The sequence below is a fragment of the Salmo trutta genome, chromosome 30, assembly GCF_901001165.1.
Source record: "Salmo trutta chromosome 30, fSalTru1.1, whole genome shotgun sequence".
Taxonomy (NCBI): domain Eukaryota; kingdom Metazoa; phylum Chordata; class Actinopteri; order Salmoniformes; family Salmonidae; genus Salmo; species Salmo trutta.
The window spans coordinates 10,444,873-10,462,152 of record NC_042986.1 but is presented as its reverse complement, the minus strand read 5'-3'; the positions used below and the strand labels follow the sequence as shown (position 1 = coordinate 10,462,152).

Here is a 17,280-nt window from a genome sequence, read left to right as displayed (position 1 = left end):
AAGGACTCTCAGACCATGAGAAACAAGATTCTCTGGTCTGATGAAACCAAGATTGAACTCTTCGGCCTGAATGCCAAGCGTCACGTCTGGAGGAAACCTGGCACCATCCCTACAGTGAAGCATGATGGAGGCAGCATCATACTGTGAGGATGCTTTTCAGCTGCAGGGACTAGTCAGGAGTGAGGGAAAGATGAACGGAGAAAAGTACAGAGAGATCCTTGATGAAAACCGGCTCCAGAGCGCTCAGGACCTCAGACTGGGGCAAAGGTTCACATTCCAACAGGACAATGACCCTAAGCACACAGCCAAGACAACGCAGGAGTCGCTTCGGGACAAGTCTCTGAATGTTCTTGAGTGGCCCAGCCGGTGCCCGGACTTGAACCTGATCGAACATCTCTGGAGAGACCTGAAAATAGCGGTGCAGCGATGCTCCCCATCCAACCTGACAGAACTTGAGAGGATTTGCAGAGAAGAATGGGAGAAAGTCCCCAAATACAGGTGTGCCAAGCTTGTAGCGTCATACCCAAGGAAACTTGAGGCTGTAATTGCTGCCAAAGGTACTTCAACAAAGTACTGAGTAAAGGGTCCGAATAATTATGTCAATGTTGTTTTTAAATTTGAGAATAAAAAAAAAACTGTTTTTGCTTTGTGTGTATTGATTGATGAGGGAAAAAACAATAAATCCATTTTAGAATAAGGCTATAACCTAACAAAATGTGAAAAAAGTCAAGCAGTCTGAATACTTTCCGAATGCACTGTATATAATTTTTTTATACATATTTAACCCCTTTTTTTGGGTAGGCACAAAATGACCTTCATACTTCCATTTGTTTTTTAAAACCGGTACCAGTTACCAGAAGACAACACTTGTGGGGGTTGTAGAGCAAAACGGAGAACACCATTGTTTTCGTGAGAGTCTCCCCTTTCCATCGAGTGGTAATAATTTGTAGGTCAAACCGCTCGGACGCTACAGACGTTTACGTGAAAAGAGAGGCTTGTGGTCTGACAAACACAGCTCTGCCACATTTTACCACAGAAATGTGACACTGGTGGATTCAGACGCATCCAATGCAAAAAAACGGATTTCTCTAGTTTAAACTGACGGATTTTGATGGTGATTTCTTTCTTATGTAACTTAGATTGACGCACTGCTGCATCAATCAACTCTAGGGGTTAACCTGTCTCCTCCCCTTTATCTAAACTGATTGAAGTGGATTTACCAAGTGACATCAATTACTTGGATTCACCTAGTCAGTCTATGTCATTGAAAGAGCAGGTGTCCTTGATGTTTTGTGAAATCAGTGTATGTCATACTGCATTATACATCATATTACTGCATGCACATTGAAATGCATAGGCTACCATTAGCTGTATGTATAACGTCTTCCACAAAAGCATGGTATTTCTGCAGCAAGTAGCTTACACAAGCTATACTCTTGATGTGAGGCCCCAAAATAATCCAGTGAAATCTTACCGATATGCAGTGGTAATGCAGAAAGCAAGGTATGGTGGTTTAGTTTTGCAGGAAAGCAAAACATCTAGCCATGCCTAGCTTTATAACCAAGACCCAAATATGCTGCTCCTATTGTAAATAGTTTAGTAAAGTATTGCAATATGTTAGCCTTTTGGATTATGAACGGGTCTTTTTCTTCACTAAACATGTCTGTCTTCGTTTGTCAACATCCCATTTACCAACATCCTCACCTCCCACACAGCCATGGATGGCAGCCAGCAAAACTAAAACATATCATCATAGCTCCTCTGGTTTTCCAAGAAAAACCTTCTGTTGATCAGACATGTAGCTATGTAACAAAACAGAGCACGAAATCAATCAAGACAGTTAGGTGTATCATGTTGTAATGAGTTGCTGGCTGCACAATGTGTTACTGTACTGTAATGATCCCTTGGGCCACCACACAAGTATTGACATTAGATTTGATTCAATTTCATTTGGCGAGGGTTGGAAGCGAAGGAAAGAAATTCTTTATTCTTTGTTTGGATCCCCATTAGCACACACCTTGGCGACCGCAAGTCTTCCTGGGGTCTGAAATATATATCAACAGAGAAACTGAGAAGAGGCCTTGGGTTTGGAAATGTTGAAGTCTGAAGATTAGAGTGAAACCTTTTCAAAACAACATCCATCCAAGAGAGGAAAAGCGAGCACAAGGCAGCAAGAAAGAAAGGCAGAGGAGAAGGGAAAGGGAGAGAACAACTGATGGGCTGCTATGTGCTCTCTGACCGTTGGATCTACTGACTAGGAGTACCCTCATGAGTGACGGACTTGACTGGCCTGAACGAAGTGCAATGGTACAGTTAAAGTATCCTTAGGGGCATCCATAGATTGCATATTCACTTTCAGTGTAGTTACTCATTCACTGGGAGTGAGGCTCAGACAGGATAGCTGTATGGTGGAGAAGAAGCAAAAATATGGATTTTAGAGGTAAGGATTTACTTTGCTGTTCTGTATTTGTAAATGATAGTTTCTATTGATAAGGCCAAATAATATTCATCCAAATACTTGAATGACTGATGGTAAGTCCCATTGACCGTGTAGTTTGGGTCGTGTAATATTTTAGCAAGATCTTTTTTGTGATATCCAATCGGTAGTTACAGTCTTGTCCAATCACTGCAACTCCTGTACGGGGCAATGCGTCATCCGAAACACGACCCTGCCAAGCCGCACTGCTTCTTGACACTGCTCGCTTAACCTGGAAGCCACACCAACGTGTTGGAGGGAGGACACACCGTACAACTGGCGACAGTTGTAGTCAGCGTGCATGTGCCCGGCCAAACCTAATCCTGACGACGCTAGGCCAATTGTGCACCGCCTCATGGGTCTACCCAGTTCGCGGCAGGCTGCGACACAGCCTGGGATTGAACGCAGGTCTGTTGTGACACCTCTGGCACTGCGATGCAGTGCTTAGACCGATGTGCCACTCGGGAGGCGAGATCAAAGGTCTTTGTACATTACATTTTGAAATGTATTAGAGCCAATCATTTGTTTAAAATGTCAATACATTTTACTAACTTTCCAAAATGTTGCTTGTATCTGATCCTGCACATCTCTCTCTGAACCAGGTGGTTTGTGTTGAAACTTAATCATAGTGTCCTGTACAGTAATACTGTGCGTCATTAGATATAGTTTGGGATAAGGGCACATCCTGCAGCATAAAGAGGTCGTGTTCCTATCTGCTGCTGAATGACTGGTAAGGAATAGGGTGGGGTGTACTTTACACAATACTTACTGAGGACTACAAAACTCTTCTTGGCAGAACAACTGTGTCACATCAAATTACAGTACATTTAATCTTTGATCTGAGGCTGGGCTGGTCTCTGGGCTGTTTTTTTGGGGGCCCTAAGCATAATTTGGTTTGGGGGCCACCCACCTCATGGGTAAAACATTTTAATGGTCCCCCTCTTGAGGGCAGAGAGAAAAAATGTACGTTTTCAAGTTAATTTCCTGCAATTCTACACATTTTTCCATGACGCATAGAGAAAAAAATGTAAGTTTTAAAGCACATTTTCTGCAATTCTACACATTTTGCCATAGGGTGGAGAAAAATGTTGCAGGTTTCAAACTAATTTCATGCAATTCTACTCATTGTGCAATGCAACAGGCAGAAACTGTTTCAGTTTTAAAGCACATTTTCTGCAATTCTAAAACACTTTCCATGGGGAGAGAATTTAGCAGTTTTTGGAACATATTTCATATAATTCTACTAATTTCTTCCTTGAGGCGGGGAGAAAAATATACAGTTTTAAATCAAATTTCCTGCAATTCTATACATTTTGCCATAACTTATACCTTGTTCATAGATATCTGAGTGAGGGTGACTAACAAAATCAATGGGGGCACCCTGAAGGTCATGGCCCCTGGGAACATGCCCTGCGTGCCTGATCAGTAATTCTGCCAAGAATACTACAAGGTGTATTTAGCTAGCTAGACTAACTTACCAATTTAAAAAATGTGAGCTGACATGGTCAAGACATTACAAAAGAAAAACTGCTGACGCACTACCAAATTTCGAAATTGCACCTTGTTTATTCTACTACTCTAACTCTCAACAGTAAGTTGAGACTCCGACTGAATTCCTAATATGTATAAACAGTTTTTTTTATAAAAAAATATATGTCGCTTAAGCCAGAGCAGGCCCTGATCTAAGGACTCACTGACCCTTGTAAGCAAAATGTGAAAAATAACTATGGTGTGTAAAGTACATTCTTAGTTTATGGATGTCAATTGACCAGTTCTGTACTCATTTTTACTGTTGTGTCCCAGTTAAGTGTATTTCAGTGTCTTTACAATGTACAGTATTTTAGTGTATTTATAGTGAATCTCAGTGTATGTCAGTCTATTTACCCCACTGTCTCTCTCCACAGTGATGGGGTCCTGTGTGGCCTTAGTGCCCGTCCTTCTGCTCCTGTCCTCCCTGCAGCCCTCCAGTGAGGCTGGGAGGGTCCTGGTCTACCCTGTCGATGGCAGCCACTGGCTCAACATGAGGATACTGGTGGAGGCTCTTCACACCCAGGGTCACCAGGTCATTAAGCATGAGACAATCTCATGATATGAGAACAAAACAATATGTACAATGGACTTTAAAAAAATGTACTGCAATACTAATTATCCCATGACTGCCCATAAAAAATACAGTTGAATTAACATTAATATTAGGATTTATGATTTGCCATCGTTGAGAAACCTTTGAAATGTTGTTCAAATAAAAATACAAATGCAGAGGAACGTACCGAACCAAGAGCTGAGTGTACTGTCTTTCCCTTACAGGTGACCGTTCTGCGCTCCTCCACCAGCTGGTACGTGGCTGAACACTCCCCCCACTACACCTCCATCACTGTGCCCCAGGCTCAGCCCCAGAACATCGAAAGTCAGGAGTTCATGGCCCACTTCCTGAAGAAGTCGCTGGAGATCCAGCGGGGCAAGGGCTCACCCTGGGCCTTCCTGCAGTTCTGTGGGAACCTCTTCAGGTACAAATATACCCCAAAGGCAGGACGAACAGAGCCAAAACCACATTCCTCCCCAAAGCAATGGAATTGAGGCCAATTTGCATTTTTGCACAAGCTAGTTCATTGTTTAATGCTGATACATGCCTGATGTTTAAATTGTGTTTTTGTCTGTTTACTTTGATTGACCTAATCTGTTCAGCATGCTGAGGCAGAACCAGGAGATGGTGGCCGAGCTGGTCGTCACCATGTTTGAGAACCAGACTCTGATGAGAGATCTGAAAGAGGCTGAGTATGACCTGGTCCTGACTGACCCAGTGTTCCCTGCCGGGGTCCTGGTGGCCCACTACCTCCAGCTCCCCCTGGTTCTCAATGTGCGCTGGGTCCTCAGCGGGGAGGGACACTTTGCCATCGCTCCCTCGCCATTATCCTACGTCCCTCAAGTATTCTCCCGCAACTCTGACCAGATGAACTTTGCACAGAGGCTGAATAACATATTCTACCACTGTCTCAGCTACTACATGTATCGTTACGTCTCCAACCCACCTTACCAGGCCGTGTGCGATCGCTACTTTGCCCCTGATGAGGTGGACGTCATATCCCTTATCCAGGGAGCTGATCTGTGGCTGATGAGGGTGGACTTCGTCTTTGAGTTCCCTAGACCCACCATGCCGAACGTAGTCTACACGGGCGGGTTCCAGTGCAAACCCTCCAAGCCTTTACCTGCAGCTTTAGAGGAGTTTGTCCAGAGTTCTGGAGAACACGGGGTGGTGGTGATGTCACTGGGGACTCTGTTGGGTGGACTGGGTCCAGAGATGACAGAGGTCATAGCCTCAGCCTTCGCCCGGCTGCCCCAGAAGGTGGTGTGGAGACACCTGGGAGAGAGTCCTTTGTCTCTAGGCAACAACACCCTGCTAGTGAAATGGCTGCCTCAGAACGACCTCCTGGGTCACCCCAAAACCAAAGTGTTCGTCACACACGGGGGCACCAACGGGATCTACGAGGCCATCTATCACGGAGTCCCAGTGTTGGGTATCCCTCTCATCTTTGACCAGTTTGACAACATGGTGCGCATGAAGGCCAGAGGAGTGGCGGAGGTTATGGAGGTTACAACGTTAGAGGTGGAATCCCTAACACAGACTTTGATGGACATTCTGGATGAAGAGAAGCCCTACAGAGAGAATATGAGAAGACTATCACGGTTGCACCACGACCGGCCTATAGAACCTTTGGACAGCGCCATCTTCTGGCTGGAGTTTGTTATGCGACACAAGGGGGCAGCTCACCTACGTACAGAGTCCTATAAGATGCCATGGTATGTCTATCATAATGTGGATGTTCTAGCACTGCTGCTGGGCTCTGCTCTGCTTGTTCTGGTGTTGTTTGTGGTTTCCTGTATGTGCTTGGTAAGAGGATTACAAAAGAGGAGAAAGTCCAAGTTGGAGTGATTGTGTTACTTATGGCCTACTTACTTAGTTATAACACTGCTGACAATCCAACCATACAGTAGATAGATATGGGGAAAGCAATTGCAAAAAACCTGACGGTTGTTATAATGGGATTTCCAAAGTGTGTCTGTCTCTGGTATTTTATGTAGAGAACCTTCCTAATATGTCAAGGATATAGGGTCGGTATATCTATTACATGCACTTTTTGAATCAAGGTTTTATTGGGTTATTATGATGCGATCCTGCATTTGCCGTGTATTTTCACTCATGTTATCAATTTTATAATATACAGTGTAAATTGTGACATTATTTTTTTTTATGAAATGAGAATACGTTCCAATGATGTGGAATAAACAGCGAAAGGCTTCTTGATAACTTTGCATTTTCACTTTAGAATATTTCACAGATTTACACCTTTCGTGAAAACGTTTCCTGTTCTTCTGCAAATGCATTCACAGCACTTTGTGTTTTCACATGGCTCTTCTCGTATCCTTAGTACAAAGCTCCATAAACCAATAGTCTACTGTGTGCTTAGTTGCAACTGTCTGACAATATTATACATTTACAACATCTTTACATCTATCAGTTGAATATACTCTATATTTACAATATATTTACATCTCTTAGATACAATGAATAACCAGGAATGTACATTCATGCAGATGACCATGCAAGGAATACAATGTACTTTCCATATCAGCATATTTATAGTACAGCTCAGTAAACACACAAGAGAAATCTGGGAACTGTACTTTGAACTTCCCTATTCAAACAATAAGATGCACAGTAATAAACACATTAGAAATTGCTGAGAGAAAAGCAGAATGACTCTCAAGAAAGCAAACAAAGCTACACTGCTATTTCAATGCGAGTTCACAACGGTGGGGTTTGTGTCTGGATGCGATGGTTGAATAGCCGAGGCACAGACCGACGAGCTCCTTCCCAAAGCCTGGTGATATGTACGAGCAGGTTTTCATTGCTGTGGATGTAAACCAATGGGTTGATGGCACTGTTTAGACACACGAGTGCTCGGCTGACTTGGTGAGCAATGTAGACGCCAGCAAACCAATCCTCACACGTGCCTTTGCTTTTCAAAATCCTAGTCTTCAGGTTTAGATTTCTGAATATGTGATACGGTATGTAGCAGACTGAGAAGAGTAAAGTCACAATGAACACCAGTGTTAGGCATCTCTGCTTCATCACTTGGTCAATGTTGGGGTTGTTTAAGAGGACCACAGCCACGTGTCCATAGCAACCCAATATGATGAGCAGAGGGATGAAAAATCCAGATACTGTCCACGCAATACTGTAGTCCAGGTATTCCTTGGTAGAGAAGTTGGAGGTGGTGTCAACACATTTGACTTTCCCTGTAGAAGAGTTGTGTAATGTTTTGTCAAAGAACATATCAGGAATACTCTCAATGCAGACTAAACCCCAAATTACAGCTGTGATGACTACGGAGTGGCTCGTTGTTATCCTGCCCATCACTCTCAGTGGGTGGACAATGCTCAGGTACCTGTATACACTAATACATGTGAGGAAACCAATACTTCCATACAAGTTCAAATTGAAGGAGAATCTTGTAATCTTGCAGAAGACTTGTCCAAAGGCCCAGTGGCTGTCTGCTGAGTAGTACGCAAACAGAAATGGAAGAGTGAGCAAATACAGAATATCTGCAACTCCAAGGTTCAGAACAAAAATGTTGATATTTCCGAATTTCTTCCAGTTCGCAAACAAGGATTTTAGTCCCCAGCAGTTAGCAACAAGACCGACAATAAACACTGACATATACACTGTAGGTAAGAACGTGTGAGTAAAGTCCATGTTAATGTGTCCACAGGAAAAGTTTGTCTTCATTTTCTTTCCTCAATTTGTTTTGGATTATAAACAGGTCTGTCTTGCCAAAGATATTGTATCTGGATGAGAATAACCTGTATAAATAAAGGTCAAGTTGAATGAAATCAGATTCTCAGTTTCCTAGCACTTCTCAGAAAACACTGACGTGGAGCACTATTTAAACTTGTTTGACATTGCCTTGTGGTCTATGTGACAAACTGTATCACTAACTCATACATTAGAATTACGAGATCAATAGGGGTTACTTTCCTGTTTCTCGGTAGACATGCAGAAGAGCAGACACACCCAACTACAAACAGGAAACCCACACATATACACACACACACACCCAACTACAAACAGGAAACACACACACACACAATGATAAGACAGCCTATAGGGAGGAGGTCAGAGACCTGGCAGTGTGCTGCCAGGACAACAACCTCTCCCTCAACGTCAGCAAGACACAGGAGCTGGTCGTGGACTGCAGAAAACGGAGGGCCGAGCACGCTCCCATTCACATCGACGGGCTGTAGTGGAGAGGGTCGAGAGCTTCAAGTTCCTCGGTGTCCACATCACTAAAGATCTATCATGGTCCACACACAGCAACACAGTTGTGAATAGTGCACGACAACGCCTCTTCCCCCTCAGGAGGCTGAAAAGATTTGGCATGGGCCCTCAGATCCTCAAAAAGATCTACAGCTGCACCCTTGAGAGCATCTTGACTGGCTGCATCACCGCTTGGTATGGCAACTGCTTGGCATCTGACCGCAAGGCGCTACAGAGGGTAGTGCGTACAACCCAGTACATCACTGGGGCCGAGCTCCCTGCCATCCAGGACCTCTATACCATGCGGTGTTAGAGGAAGGCAATACAAATTGTCAACGACTCCAGCCACCAAAGTCATAGACAGCTTTTTTTAAACTCATATCTCATTGTAACTATATTTGCGCTGATACTGAGAGTCCAATGGAAGTAAGTAGATGCTGTGAGTCCAATGGAAGTAACTAGATGCCGTGAGTCCAATGGAAGTAACTAGATGCCGTGAGTCCATTGGAAGTAACTAGATGCCGTGAGTCCAATGGAAGTAACTAGATGCCGTGAGTCCAATGGAAGTAACTAGATGCCGTGAGTCCAATGGAAGTAACTAGATGCCGTGAGTCCAATGGAAGTAAGTAGATGCCGTGAGTCCAATGGAAGTAACTAGATGCCGTGAGTCCAATGGAAGTAACTAGATGCCGTGAGTCCAATGGAAGTAACTAGATGCCGTGAGTCCAATGGAAGTAACTAGATGCCGTGAGTCCAATGGAAGTAACTAGATGCCGTGAGTCCAATGGAAGTAACTAGATGCCGTGAGTCCAATGGAAGTAACTAGATACCGTGAGTCCAATGGAAGTAACTAGATGCTGTGAGTCCAATGGAAGTAACTAGATGCCGTGAGTCCAATGGAAGTAACTAGATGCCGTGAGTCCAATGGAAGTAACTAGATGCCGTGAGTCCAATGGAAGTAACTAGATGCCGTAAGTCCAATGGAAGTAACTAGATACTGCAAATATGAAGATACTGTACATGGCTTTCTGACTTTGGGAAGCTACGGTGTATATTGTGGATGTTGAAAGCTATCAAATATCAGCACCCAAATCACTAATAAATTGCAACAATCGAATCTCAATGTAGTAATATCATTCATGAATAATATGCAATACACAAAGGAGCTCAAGCTTTACATAAAAAGGCATTGTGAATGGAAAACAGTTTGGACAAAGTATAAAATCAGTGATACGATTGTACAATGTTTCAAAAAGCATTTGAATAGTTTATATTTACAGCAACATTGAAAAATAAGTGCAATTTCATCTGACTAAGAACACAAAATAGACACATTTATAAACAAACAAACAAACTGATATAACAGATGGCATTTGCATGTCAAGATACAGTATCTATCAACTCAAAGGTCGGTGTCACTCTGCAAAATAAATTCACTCAAATGAAAGTAACAACACTTGAGTCTTATCCACTCAACTAAGTCAGGTCACATGGTCAGGAGGAACTCTGGGGCCTAAAAATGAGTCAAAAAGACAACAAATGACTGTCATCTGGTCTTCTACATACAGCATAAGACTACAGTTGTTAGTTAGTCCAAAATACATTTGTTGTGTTACAGTATTTAACTTATATATGCTAGATAGAGGCTAGTATTTTTCTGTTCTCTTGCCAACTCTTTGTGGAATTGTCATGCCCAATGTTTGGCTTGACAATGACCCTGTTGTAGCGAGAAACCAGGCTAATATCTGGGGTCAGGGTAGCTAACTAGGGTTTCCTGACCTATTCTTTTCCCCATGAGGTCACCTTATGAGATGTGATAGAGTGGAATAGAGTGGTGGTCTTAGTGCAGACGGAGCATGTCCATTCATATCAGGGCTTTCTTCCCCCGACTCAGTCACAGTTTATCACCTAGAAGATCTTTTCACTTCCCCTATCTATCCTATGAAGTGGGCTACACCTGCTGGATCAAGCCATGATAGACAGAGGCTCCGTTCAAATATTCATACTGGTATACCACTTAGAAGGAGTGCACTTGTATGGACATTGGAACACAGCAAAAGTGTTGCTCCCAGGTCCTGACTGGTCTCAGTATGAGCGTGTCAGTACATGGAGAGGGGTAGGATAGGGCTCTAGATCTCGACAACAACTTAGTAAAGTGGAGCCATTCAGAAAAGATTGAGGTGGAGAGCCATGGTGGACGCCCTAGGTTCTCAAGGAGGCATAGGGCCCAGAGGATTGACTCGAACGTCAAGTCTAGCCCCACACGGCAGGGCTCCGGTGAGAGCGTGCGGAGCCTGAGTAGGGTGCTGCTGCATGGGGTCCTGAAGCTGAATAGGGGCAGTTGTAGTGACAGACACAAGACTGGATCATCATGACTGCCCGGTGAAAGAGCCTGCCGGTAGGGCACCGGAAGGCCACCGTGGCCGTGCTGATCCGGTAGGGGGTACAGCAGCGGGCGTCGGTGCACTGGCCGCAGTACCGGGGCCGGTAGACCCGTGTGCTGTAGCAGCCCTGGTGCACCAGTCTCACTGGCACCACTGACCTGTAGCTGGGCTCACAATGCCGGGCCCACTGGGAAAACAGATCAACGTTAGACTGCTAGATGAGCTCATGGTTGCTGAGAATAGAGGTTCATGTATGTATTATTAGACTAGGAATGAACTCAAGTGCACTTATTGAAGAAAATGCATTAACCATAATACATCTACTGTACACATTCTTATATCTGTGCCAGGTATTTTTTCCACCACAAGCATTTTCCAGTATGACCATTTCACAGACTGAGCAATGGGCACTTTACACCAATATAGTAGAGTCTAGGTGACAGGAACACACATTTTAACACATACATGAGGCTTACGTATGGCTCCTGTTAACATAACCTATTAACCCCAAATACACTTGAGGATGGGGTAGACGTGGAGTTAGGGTAGGGGGGGGGTAGAGACGTGGGGCAGAGAGTCTGGGAAGATATTAACTCACCATGGGGCTCCTGTGTGGCTGGAGTGCCTGACAGGGCCGGACCTTACAAAGACGGCTCTGCATCTCGAGCCGACAGGCTGGGTTCTTGTTGGAGACCCGCGTGGAGACCCCAGCGCCACAGGTTTGGGAACATGCGCTCCACTCTGTACTCTGGTCTATACAGTTAGAGGGACCCGACAGGCCTGGCCACAAACTGGAGGCTGGAGAGAGGAGGCCAGGATAAAAATGAGACCGAATGGTGAATTTCCTGAAGAAAACTTGAGCGCTTGCTTCAGCTGTCTAAAATAAGAATAATAAGTATGGGGAATAACAGTAGTGTGCTTCGAGCAAGCACACTAATGGGACAATGAGGAATGAGTGACTTGTCACGAGATCCAGCTGTTAACAACTAAATCAGAGCAAAACTAACTCATCTGACATGACTTCCCTGGTTAATAGTTTTTTACAAGAGCGTCTCAGATGTCATAATGTCTCGTAAGGATTCAATTGGCCTAAACTTGTACGGGAACTTTCTGTCTTTTCGTAGCACAGAAAAGCAGTGCTCTCTGGATGGAGATCAATCCCTAAGATTGCATCTCCGGTCGGATCTGAGTCATAATAATCAGCTGTTTCTTTGGAATTGTTTCTGTAACACAGCACGAAAAAAACGTCTAGGCTTTGAATTCAAGAACACTTAGAACAAAATGTTCCATTGCTATTGATATAGCTTGACTGTGTGACAGTGTCAGAAATTCCAGATGTTCTTTTTTCCTTAGTGGTTTTATTTTCCTAACCCGTTTTTGGGACTATTTCAGACTCCTTGGGCTTATTGTGTTTAATTGTTGCGTCGCCTAGCCATGGGTCTTGTTATGAAACTCGGCATTGGTCCCAAAATGGCACCATATTCCCTATATAATTCACTACTTGGTCAAAAGTAGTGCACTACATATGGAATAGGGGGCCATCTGGGACGCAGCTTTGGAAACAGGGTCGGTGTTGGAACAGGGCTTGTTATTTTGACAATAATGTGCATTTTCATTTGGCCAGACTTTTCCAATGAAATGCGAGGCTTATATTTGGACATTGTGCCTTTTCATTTGGCCAGACTCACCACAATAAAATGCAAAAGATCCCTCAATAAAAGACCTCAGACTATGAGCGTCAGTGGCAGAGCTCATATAAACGTGGGAAGCTAAATATTGCCCTACAGCTTGATCGACGGAACAACATTTGTCATCCTTATATTCAATTGTGTGTAAAAGTGCTATGTATAGTTAGCTAACATCTAAGCTGGACAAACACCATATTCTTCATGAATGTCAAGCTAACACCAAAAATAATGGTTTAGGATCCACAGGGAAGCATTTTATTGGTTCCCTCTCAACATGGTCCAATCGAAATACGTAGCAGAAACCTGTGTCAGAACAGAGGATGACTAGCCTGGTCCCAGATCTGCATATAGTAGCTAATGCCAACCACCATAGGGAGTTGGCTATACAGCACAAACATATCTGGAACCAGGCTAGAATATGACTGTTAAACTAGACATGTGTCTCAGTTACCTGTGATGGCATCCTGAACGACTGTGTTGTCCATGTTCTCACAGACCCACTCCTTGCAGCACTTCCCAGGCAGCTGTACCCGTTGGGGGTGTGGGCAGTCTGGGTTGGGAAGATGGACGTCCTCAGGGCACAGGGGCACGCAAGTCACCCCTCCCCCCAGGCAGCGGCACTGGGTGGCACAGGAGGGCTGGAACACCTGGCCATCCTGGTAGGAGACCCCGTTCTGCTCACAGCCCAACTCCTCCTGACCTGGAAGGTGGAAACAGAACAGACCTGGTTTCAAATACTATTTACCTGCCTGGAGTGCCAGATGGGTAGGGTTTGCATTTTGGGACTATTGGATTACTTCATCAAACCATGCAAACTTAATCAAGCACAGATATTTGAAATGATTTTAAATAGTATTTGAACCCAGGTCTGGGAACAGGACAGAGAGACCCTCTTAGAGGCTCTTTACCCTGGACTGGCAGCCCCACCCTAACCTTAACTCTAACCCATACACATACCCTGCACCATGGACCCTGCTCTGTTCTGGACTCTGGAAAAAAATACAATTACTCACAGAAAGAGAGAGAGAGAGAGAGAGAGACAGAGCTTGTGTAAGAGTGAGGTAAGGACACAAGAGGATCATGTGTACTGCCAAGCCTCTGGGTTGTTATGTGATGTTATGGGAAACCAGGCTTTCCCAAATGGAACCCTTTCCCCTATTTAGTGCACTATTTCTGGTCAAAAGTAGTGCACGATGCAGGGAATAGGGTGCCATTTGGGATGCAGCCCAGTCCCGAGGAGATTGAGGAGTCTGTTTTCCAATCCTTATGTGTTGTCTCGGCAATGTATCATTCTCGATGGGCAGTCATCAGAGGAAATGTGTCAACACCACCACTGAAAATAGAGGTTCAGATGTTTTGGAATACAGTCAAACTAAACCCCTGCGCTCTGCGGCTGGCTGGATCAGTATATGCCCTAAACAGATTGTCTGTTTGTCCCTCTCATACAAACAGTCAGACATAGACTTCAGCTCCATGTGCCATCCCTTTCTGTGTTTTTTGTCTGCTAGCCCGGTTGTTTAGAAAAGGGTGACACTGTGCAGAGCCTGTGGTCCAGTGGCGCCACTTCTGGCACAAGCACATGTGTTATGACCCTGGAGACTAGGCAGGATTCAATCCCTGTGTCCACCCTTCCCACTGTTTATCCTTCCATTCTAACCCCGCCTTCTGTTTACATTACTGTCAGTAATAAAGCCTAAAAAAAACAGGAGGAAAAGGCTGGCACTCACTGACACACTCTCCAGGGTCGCCGGGAAAGCTGGCGCTGTAGTCACACTGCAGTGCTCTCTGGCTGTCACACACATACAGGTCGCTGCAGGCCTCACCCTGCTGCCGGGCACACACCTGGCAGCACTGGCAGCCGTCCAGGACCAGAGGGACTCCTGCTGGGCACTGGGGCACGGGGTTGGGGCACTGGCATGGTCCTGGGCACAGCTGACACCACACCTAGAGTAACACAGGGGGCAGAGGTTAGAGGTTAAAGCAGGCTGAGGTTAGAGCAAGAGGAGTAGGAGGCCAATTGGTTGTTGTTGTCGTCGTCATTGTCATCATAGTCTTCATCATTACGACCAATATCATCGTCATCATAATCATCCTCATCACCATAGTTGAAAAATGCTGCCGTTATGTTCTGAAATAAACAGCCTTTCCTTGACCAATTGTAAGCACATTAATATTTGGTAGAAGTACTTTGTTTGGGGAACATTATGTCCAACACGGTCTGGTAAAAATAGTCCTGTTTTCAATTACATGCAGTTAATGGAGCCAAGCCACAGCAGGCAGCCTTTGGACATTCTGGCCTCAATTATTCACTGGTGGAGCAATGTCATGCCCCGATGGACTCAAAAACATCATTTGTCTTCTCAAAATATTCTCTACTGCAACTATGCAATGCAACATCAAACATTCACAATATTCATCATTCATCAATATTTCTCATTAATATTCATGATGATCTGCATAAAGTGTAAAAAAAAGAGCCAATTTCTAAATGACAAAATAAAAAATAAAAAGAAAGTATTTAGCAGAGTACAATACTGTTACATCATGCCATGAATAGCTAGCTACTTGTACATATATTACATATTGGCTATGCAGTAAGTTACAAATATGGTAAATTGACTATAGAGTAAGTTCCAAATAAAAACAACAGCAACAACATAAAAACAAAATCAGTTCTATCAAAACAATCTTCAACCACAGCCACCTGAAAGCTTCTGATAGATCTTTCCGTGGAATCAATGGAATCGATCAATGGAATGCAGTCTCATTGATCTCCACAGACAGTTCGCATCCTGAGCAACAGGTGTAAGCTACAGGTACAGTTCACCTCCAGGTACACACAAATAGAAGAGCAAAATAGTCGTTTGGCCTCACCTGCAGTGCACCCATACAGAGCAGCAAAGCCAAGGCTATCACATTGTCACTGAGTTGTCTTGAAATTTCCATTGGAACGTCTGTAGGTTGATTGAACTGCTCTGTTTGTCTGTCTGTCTAACCTCTTAAGTGTGATGGTAGTGGTGCTAGCTAGCAGTGCTGCTTGCTGTTTGCTGACTGCTCATTCCTCTGCATGGCTGACATTTATCGAGTCTCTGCTGTGATGTCACAGGCTGACCGCCGTGTAAACAGTCACTGGAGCAGGGGCAGAAATGCTTCACATTCCTACTCCCTGTTGCCCATTTCTACTTTCAGACCTTTTTCTCCTCCTACCTCCCTCCCATCTCTCTCCCCCTCTAGCTGTTATAGACTGAAACAGGTAGTTGTTCATTATTTCCTCATTTCAAAACCCCATCAGACGCAACTGAATTCAATGACTTGTTCTAAATCAACCTGCAGTTGTAATAATGAGCCTCTTATAAGTCCTCTGGTTGCCATGGTGCTGCAGCAGCAATGTCTGTTGTGAGGCTGAACTTGGATCGCTGTGACCAGTCCCATTGTGAAAGAGAGGAACTCAAACAGAAACACTAGAGTAAAGTAAAGTGAAAGTAAACACTGTCAGAGAGTTCCATCCTCAGAGACCACGAGGACACAAAAAGTGCTTCTGAAATGACACCCTAATTCACTATAGAGTGCACTCTGGCTAAAAGTAGAGTACTATATAGGGAATAGGGTGCCATTCCTGATGCAATTGAGGACATATACTAAGTAGAATTGCCCAGCAACCACCGCAAAGAAGCAGAAAACACTAACATCTAGGCTCAATAAGATGCTGTTATTATGAAGGTCGCAGATAAAACATAGCAGCATGACTGGAGAGAATACTTGGGGTGGGTGAAAATTATTTCTGTAAAAGTCTAGATTATTCGCTTCTTTTATCAATGAAATAGGCCTACCATTACATACCATTAGTGTTGGGGAGTAGTGAAATACATGTAGTTCAACTAGTAATTAAACTACGTTTTCCAGTAGCTTGGTGGTAGTTGAACTAAATTCAAATATTGCTATTTTCAGTAGTTAATTGCTTTTTTGCCATGTAGCAGTGTAGCTAATTACTGGAACTACACACTTCTTTTTTAGCATAAATTAAATACAATTTGTGTTTAATACACATTATGTTAACATCTGATACCAGAGTGATCTGTTCTTGCAATTTTTTGTCTATGACATTTCAGATTTAGATATGATAATTTTTTACGAATTAGCTTGGATGTAACTACTTTTTCAATGTAACTTCAGTTAAATAAACTATGTTTTTCTTAAGGGTAGCTTTAGTGAAGCTTCTTCCAGAGTGAAGTAATTGGTACTTTGGTCAACTATGATTTCAGAGTAGCTTCCACAACACTGCATACCATTGAAATAGTTTTGGTAAAGAAATGGATCTGATAATACATTGAGTACTACTTGGGCAAAAGTATTCAGGATTAATTCCTTGGTCCAACATACCACTCAATCATGAGAATTCATGATAACAGTTCACAT

General features: G+C 43.8%; 3 protein-coding genes across 7 annotated transcripts; 1 reads left to right on the top strand and 2 right to left on the bottom strand.

The window, feature by feature from the left end:
* Positions 1-1,784: 1,784 nt before the first annotated feature.
* Positions 1,785-6,779, top strand: LOC115167920 (UDP-glucuronosyltransferase 2A2-like). Of its 5 annotated transcripts, none has more exons than XM_029722665.1 (5): positions 1,785-2,307; positions 3,079-3,206; positions 4,381-4,538; positions 4,784-4,983; positions 5,162-6,779. In XM_029722665.1, exons 2-5 carry the CDS (start codon positions 3,200-3,202, stop codon positions 6,405-6,407), a joined length of 1,611 nt encoding a protein of 536 aa, XP_029578525.1. In that variant the 5' UTR covers positions 1,785-2,307; positions 3,079-3,199; the 3' UTR covers positions 6,408-6,779. The 5 variants fall into 5 exon arrangements, with proteins under 5 accessions (XP_029578525.1, XP_029578523.1, XP_029578526.1 ...); XM_029722663.1 differs by having other exon boundaries at positions 1,785-2,440; XM_029722664.1 differs by lacking the exon at positions 1,785-2,307 and adding an exon at positions 2,528-2,956.
* LOC115167922 (P2Y purinoceptor 1) lies at positions 6,780-8,828 on the bottom strand. Its single transcript, XM_029722668.1, has one exon. The coding sequence runs from the start codon at positions 8,262-8,264 to the stop codon at positions 7,281-7,283; it is 984 nt and encodes a 327-aa protein (XP_029578528.1). The 5' UTR covers positions 8,265-8,828; the 3' UTR covers positions 6,780-7,280.
* A 1,120-nt stretch (positions 8,829-9,948) lies between these two features.
* On the bottom strand, positions 9,949-16,325 carry LOC115167921 (WNT1-inducible-signaling pathway protein 2-like). The gene is made up of 5 exons (XM_029722667.1): positions 15,739-16,325; positions 14,592-14,808; positions 13,316-13,564; positions 11,775-11,974; positions 9,949-11,363 (listed from the first exon to the last, which is right to left on the bottom strand). Exons 1-5 carry the CDS (start codon positions 15,808-15,810, stop codon positions 11,046-11,048), a joined length of 1,056 nt encoding a protein of 351 aa, XP_029578527.1. The 5' UTR covers positions 15,811-16,325; the 3' UTR covers positions 9,949-11,045.
* Between the last annotated feature and the right edge of the window lie 955 nt (positions 16,326-17,280).

What these genes read in the sequence shown, in the direction of transcription:
- LOC115167920 (XM_029722662.1), top strand. An exon ending in TTCACACCCAGGGTCACCAG is followed by an intron (nt 4,539 to 4,783) that starts GTCATTAAGCAT and finishes TTTCCCTTACAG; the next exon opens with GTGACCGTTCTGCGCTCCTC. An exon ending in TTCTGTGGGAACCTCTTCAG is followed by an intron (nt 4,984 to 5,161) that starts GTACAAATATAC and finishes TAATCTGTTCAG; the next exon opens with CATGCTGAGGCAGAACCAGG.
- LOC115167922 (XM_029722668.1), bottom strand. Translation starts at nt 8,264, where the DNA reads ATGAAGACAAACTTTTCCTGTGGACACATTAACATGGACTTTACTCAC.
- LOC115167921 (XM_029722667.1), bottom strand. Translation starts at nt 15,810, where the DNA reads ATGGAAATTTCAAGACAACTCAGTGACAATGTGATAGCCTTGGCTTTG. An exon ending in TCTGTATGGGTGCACTGCAG is followed by an intron (nt 14,809 to 15,738) that starts GTGAGGCCAAAC and finishes GTGTTACTCTAG; the next exon opens with GTGTGGTGTCAGCTGTGCCC. An exon ending in AGCCACACAGGAGCCCCATG is followed by an intron (nt 11,364 to 11,774) that starts GTGAGTTAATAT and finishes CTGTTTTCCCAG; the next exon opens with TGGGCCCGGCATTGTGAGCC.